Raw genomic sequence first — 5,703 nt, 5'->3', positions numbered from 1 at the left:
AGTGCGGAGCCGGGCGCGCCCCGGAGGCCGCCCGCAAGCGGACGAGGAAAGGCCCCTGGGCCCTGCACGTCCTGGGGGTTCCGGCCCTGTGATTGGTCACCGCCCTGCGACAGCCCGAGGGGCTGTGGGTTGCAGTCAACAGCGGGGAGTCCCATGAGCATAAGGGGTTCCTTAGGAGGTGGCATCTTCTGGACGCGCAGGAACAGATAGGGAACCCCCTGGGGGCTGGGGCAGCTTTTAGGAGCAGCCCCGGCAGGTGAGAGCAGCGGGGGCACGAGCCAGGGCAGGAGCACCCAGTCCTGCCCATAGAGATGATCCCATGGGCCACCAGCAGGGATGGGGTAGCACATGGAGTTGCTCCTGAGGTGCCCAAGGATTCTCCCCTCTGCTCTGTGACTGCAGATGGGTTATTCTCGGCTGGGGGCGGGGGCGGGGCACCCACGGCTCTCCCCCACCTCACCCTTGAGGAGCATTCCTGGGTGCTGCCTTGTCTGGGTGGGGCAGTCACCTCAGGTGGGCAGGGCAGGGTGGCACGTGTTGCTTCCCTCCAAGTTGAAGAAATCCCTCTCCTGGATATTCTCTGCCTCTCGGGGACACTGGTTGCAGCAGGAGCCACCTACCATGCATTCCGTGGCCAGGGCGCAGAGGGCACCTGCTGCCCCCCAAGCTGCCACAGCTCCCCTTCCCCACAGGCGTGGCAGACTAGGCAAGCAGCATGGCCGAGCAGGAGCCCACGGCGGAGCAGCTGGCACAGATTGCTGCCGAGAATGAGGAGGATGAGCACTCGGTCAATTACAAGCCGCCCGCGCAGAAGAGCATCCAGGAGATCCAGGAGCTGGACAAGGACGATGAGAGTCTGCGAAAGTACAAGGAGGCCCTCCTGGGCCGAGTGGCCGTCTCTGCTGGTGAGGCTGCTCCCCGCCCTGCACAGCCCTCTTGTGGGGTCTCCTGTGGATTGCCACAGGCTGGACCTCTGACTCTGTTCCTCTCCAGACCCCAGTGTCCCCAATGTCATTGTGACCCGCCTGACCCTGGTGTGCGGCACTGCCCCTGGCCCTCTGGAGCTGAACCTGGCTGGTAAGTGGCAGCCATGTTCATGAGGTGAAGTGAGGCCTGGGTGCCCTGGGTTGTGGTGGGGGTGCAAGGTGGGCGAGGGTTGCAGCCAGGTGGCTGGGGACAGTATTAGCTTCAGAGTCACCTGGAGAGCGGCCTGGCCGGCTGCTGCAGGTGTGCATGTAGGTGCGCAGCCAAGGGTCTAGGGGTGTAGGAGGGCACCCCTTCCCCCCAGTGCAGCAGCCTTCCTCCACAGGAGACCTGGAGAGTTTCAAGAAGGAGTCCTTTGTGCTGAAGGAGGGGGTGGAGTACCAGATAAAAATCTCCTTCCGGGTGAGATTGGTGGCCATCACCTGGGGCCTGGGGGTGGGGAGGGGAGCGGGCAGGAAGGAGTGGCTGAGGGACTGACAGCTGCATCTCTGTTTGCAGGTAAACAAAGAGATTGTGTCGGGCATGAAGTACATCCAGCACACCTATAGGAAAGGCATCAAGAGTGAGTGTTCTGGGCCGCTGAGGAGATGGGAGGGAGGGCAGGCCAGCTGGCCAGAGGGTGGAGGGTGGGCAGTGCTGACGGAGGTCCCTGTGGCTGCAGTTGACAAGACCGACTACATGGTGGGGAGCTATGGGCCCCGGGCCGAGGAGTATGAGTTCCTGACGCCCATGGAGGAGGCGCCCAAAGGCATGCTGGCGCGTGGCAGCTACAACATCAAGTCCCGCTTCACAGACGACGACAAGACAGACCACCTGTCCTGGGAGTGGAACCTCACCATCAAGAAGGATTGGAAGGACTGAGGCCTAGTCCCCCTCCCCCCCTCCCCTCCCCAAACCAAAGTGCTGACAGGCCCCCTCCCTCCTGGCCCCGTGGCCCGGCCTCGGCTGTGGTCATGTACTCAGTGTCTCGTGGCTGCTTCTGCCTGTGCTGTCCCCAGGTCCTGCCTGCTTGCTGGCCAGAGGGGGTGGAGGGGCAGGCTCCGCCTCTCCTGGACCCGGGACTGTCGGTCACCTTGTAACCATGATGCCTTAACGTGTGGAGTGTGTGCGGGGCCCTGGCTGAGCACTCACCCAGTGTCTGCATGAGCATGTGGCCCTGCCCCGTCTGTCCTCCACACCGGAGGTGTCCAGGCCTGAGGGCCGCTCTGTGGCTTGGGGAAAGCCAAATCGCCAAAACTCAAGCTGCTCTGGTCTGTCCCAGCAGGGCCGGCGGCCGAGCCTTGGCTGGCCTGCCTGGCCTGGCCCGGCCTGTCAGTATTTATTGTTCCCACGTGTGCTGTCCACTGGGTCCGCCCTGGCCTGCCCTCTGCCACCTCCACCTGGCTCTCAGTGCCACCACCCACAAGCAGGGTCCTGCCCTTCCCCAGACCCAGCCGGTACAGCCAGGGACCAAGCACGGAGTTCGGAGCCTTCTCCTGTGCCCCCCTCCCCCTGCCCTGGTCGTGGTGTTGTGTCTGCTGGTGTCTCAGCCTGAGACTGCGGAGAGCCCACTCCTGTTCCCCCTCTGACTGGGAATAAATTCCCCCAAAGGAGCCCATCTCATGCTTCCTATCAGTTCAGGGGTGTCGGGGCGAGGTGGCTGTCACACATGGCTGCTGGCTGGTACAGTGGGGACCCAGAACTTCACAGAGCTGTGTGTGGTGCGGCCTGGGCTCCACGAGCCTCAGAAAAGGGGAGGAGGACACTGTACCGGGCCTCGTGACAGCTGGACTGCCGTGGGGTAGGGAAGGGGACAGCTTCCCCTTTAGGCTGAGCCCGCTGTGGGGCTGCCAGGCTCTCCAGGGCTGCTGATCTCCATGGCTGACCAAGCAGCACCCGGCCTGCCATCAAGAGATGGGCTAGGGCAATGGCAGGTCCACTTCCAGAGCCCTGCTGGGAGGTGTAGCAGGGACATAGCACAGTGCTCCTGCTGGGAGGCCATGCTGTCCCCTGCTGGGCCTCTGGGAACCCTCCTCAAGCCAGGGAGCAGGTGCTGCCCCTGCTGGTGGACCTCAGTGTGGACATGGCTCAGGGCTTGGACTGGGAGCAGGTGCTGCCCCTGCTGGACACCAGCAGGATTTTGTTGCTGGGACATGTGCTGCCCCCTCCTGGACACCTGTGGCTCAGGGCCCTGCCACCTCTGCCAGGAACCCGCACTTGCACAAAGGAGCAGTAACAGTCCTGTTACCTGTTCCCCAACTGTGACAGCTGCTCCCCCAGGATGGCATGGCCCCAGGGGAAGTGTGCCAAGGCTCTAAAGCTGGTCTGTGGGACAGCATGGGCCCTGGGGCTTTCCAAAGGCCTGTCAAGACTGAATACAAAGATGAAACAGGAGGTGGGGCTGGGAAACGTATTTCATCACCTGGCCTCAGTGGATCCACTGCTTGGAGGCCCCCATGACTAGACACCTGGTCCCACCACCCAGAACATGGGACCCAGTCCAGCATCACCAGGGTCTGCACTCCTCCCTCACCCTCTGGACCCTGTCACGGACCACTTCCACACATGGAAGATGCAAGCAAGTAGCTCAAGCACAGAACCAGCCCCTGCCTCTGGTCACTTGCAGAAGGACCCCCTGCTGGGGTAACACTGATGAGCTGGTAGCTACTTCCCCAGATGACCAGAACCCAGCTACCAGTGATGGCGCTAGCCTCCCACTGCCTCAGCTTGATCAGCCCACCCTTTGGGTCACAGAGCACCCACCTGTGCCCCAACAGTTCTCATGGGGGCCAGACCTTCAGCGGGCTGCACAGGACCTGGTACCCTGGAGATGGTTCCCCAGCCACCCTAACATCCTCTTTAGGAATAGCTCTTCCCAAACGGCGAGCCAGAAGACCACTACAACAGTCACTGCCCTGCCCTCCACACCCTGTGGCAGCCATCCAGGTGCTTAGTGGGTGAGGCCCTGGGCCTACAGGTTCTAGCCAATGTCAAGGAGACGTGAACTCAGACCTTCCCTGCCAGGCTGTACTGGCACACTGCCAAGAGCCAGGACTTTGGCCCAGCCTCACCCCTGGCACCTGGGCGGTGTGTGCGTGTCATGTCTGGCCCCAAGTCCAACTCGACCCATGTGGCTGAGCCTCTAGTCCAGCTGGCCCCACCCACTTCCTCCACCCCAGTTACCTCCTCTTGTTCAGTGCGCCACCCCAATGGAGGGTCTTTTAATGTGGCCATTTGGAGCTGCCAGGCTTGACAGGCCTTCATGCAGTGTGTGGGAAGAAGGGTGGGGGTACTAAGTGCCTTGCAGGCCCACACTGGTGGTCTAGATCAAGGACCTGCCTGCCACCCCCAGTGTGTGCAGCCCTTCAGCTCCCCCATCCCTTTGACACACAGGCTGAAGGGCATTCTCAGAGCGGGTGGGAAGTGAGGAGTGGGACACTTGATTGCTTCCTGGATTCTGTCCCCAGCTGTGGGCCCTGAGGGGGACAAGCCAGAGACCCTGCTCGCTGGGCCCTGCTAGGATCAGGGACAGGCTGGAGCCAGTTACAACGGCACCCCAGGGCTGCTGGGCATCCTAGGCTCTAGGTGCACAGCCCGGTGAGGTTGGTGCCTCCCTGCAGACCCCGTTCGATTCTGCTAAATCCACAGAAGTGGTACAGAGGACACCACGAGAGGCCCCAATGCACCCAGACCTGCCACCTCTGCCAGGTTGCCAAGCCTGTCTACCTGCCCGGTGGCTTCAGAACACCCCTCCAGTCTGTACCCCGGCTGGTCTGCCACCTGCCTGCATCTGTTGTCTCCAACACCCCGCTCAGCCTGGACCAACCCCTCTGGTCCGTATCTGGGCGTCCTAACCTTTGTGCACTGCCATCCTTAGCAAATACTTAGGTGTTCTGCTCTGGGGCCAGGCTGCCTGCACCCCATCCCATCAGCATGCCACTTCCTCCACCCTCCCTATCAGCCAGTGAGATGCCACCCCCACCCCCAGCCCAGTCTCCCATTTAAATCCTGGTCTCTCGAAGACTCCGACCTACAGGTAGCACACGCTTCCTTTGTCATGGATCCCAATTTGTGGTTGCAAAGACAGTTGTGACAATGCCACAAGTATTCGTTGTTAGATAAGGCAGCAGGCATGAAGCAATCTGTGAGCAATAACCAACCGCTCACAGCAATGGTTACTGAGCACCCAGCAGGCCCAGGGCTTTGCCATGAAGTATCACCTCCTGGGAGACCACTGTGGAAGCCGACAAGGTTCCCCTGAGGCAGGTGCAACCAACAACTGACTGGTCCTGCTCTCTTGGCCCCAGGGAGAGGGCCATGGAGCCTCGAGGAATTCACAGTGAAAATACCCATGCAGAAAAGAGGAGTAAACATACCACTTCAAAAGTGACACATCAACAGATACTCACAGGTACACTGGAGGCTTTATCTGGTTTTCCACTTCCGAATCGGGGTGTTCTTAGCCAGTGTGTCCAGTGAACGTGGGAGTATTTCCCTTTTCCCTGCCAAGTTATTACTTGGATGCTGAGCCTAAAAATCCGTGGTATTTCATAAGCAAAGGCAGTAGCCAGGAAGGGAGCGGGAAAGCCTTGGAGGGAGGGGGTCGGGTGGAAGTGGCCAGGCTTCGAACCACTGGATAGAAAGTAACTTGAGCCTTGTGTGTGCTTTAAAATTGTAGCCATATTAAAAACAATGGGATTAATTTTAAATGCATGTTTTAACTCTTTACAAAATATCATT

General features: G+C 60.4%; 1 protein-coding gene across 1 annotated transcript; it reads left to right on the top strand.

The window, feature by feature from the left end:
• Positions 1-629: 629 nt before the first annotated feature.
• ARHGDIA (Rho GDP dissociation inhibitor alpha) lies at positions 630-2,581 on the top strand. The gene is made up of 5 exons (XM_004709096.2): positions 630-905; positions 994-1,077; positions 1,310-1,386; positions 1,483-1,546; positions 1,646-2,581. The coding sequence occupies exons 1-5, from the start codon at positions 716-718 to the stop codon at positions 1,843-1,845; spliced, it is 615 nt and encodes a 204-aa protein (XP_004709153.1). The 5' UTR covers positions 630-715; the 3' UTR covers positions 1,846-2,581.
• The last annotated feature ends 3,122 nt before the right edge of the window (positions 2,582-5,703 follow it).

This window comes from Echinops telfairi, unplaced genomic scaffold (assembly GCF_000313985.2).
Source record: "Echinops telfairi isolate 266 unplaced genomic scaffold, ASM31398v2 ScPeMD7_7458;HRSCAF=8496, whole genome shotgun sequence".
NCBI lineage: Eukaryota > Metazoa > Chordata > Mammalia > Afrosoricida > Tenrecidae > Echinops > Echinops telfairi.
This window is presented reverse-complemented; position numbering and strand designations above follow the sequence as displayed.

What these genes read in the sequence shown, in the direction of transcription:
- ARHGDIA (XM_004709096.2), top strand. Translation starts at nt 716, where the DNA reads ATGGCCGAGCAGGAGCCCACGGCGGAGCAGCTGGCACAGATTGCTGCC. An exon ending in TCTGGAGCTGAACCTGGCTG is followed by an intron (nt 1,078 to 1,309) that starts GTAAGTGGCAGC and finishes CTTCCTCCACAG; the next exon opens with GAGACCTGGAGAGTTTCAAG. An exon ending in AGATAAAAATCTCCTTCCGG is followed by an intron (nt 1,387 to 1,482) that starts GTGAGATTGGTG and finishes CTCTGTTTGCAG; the next exon opens with GTAAACAAAGAGATTGTGTC.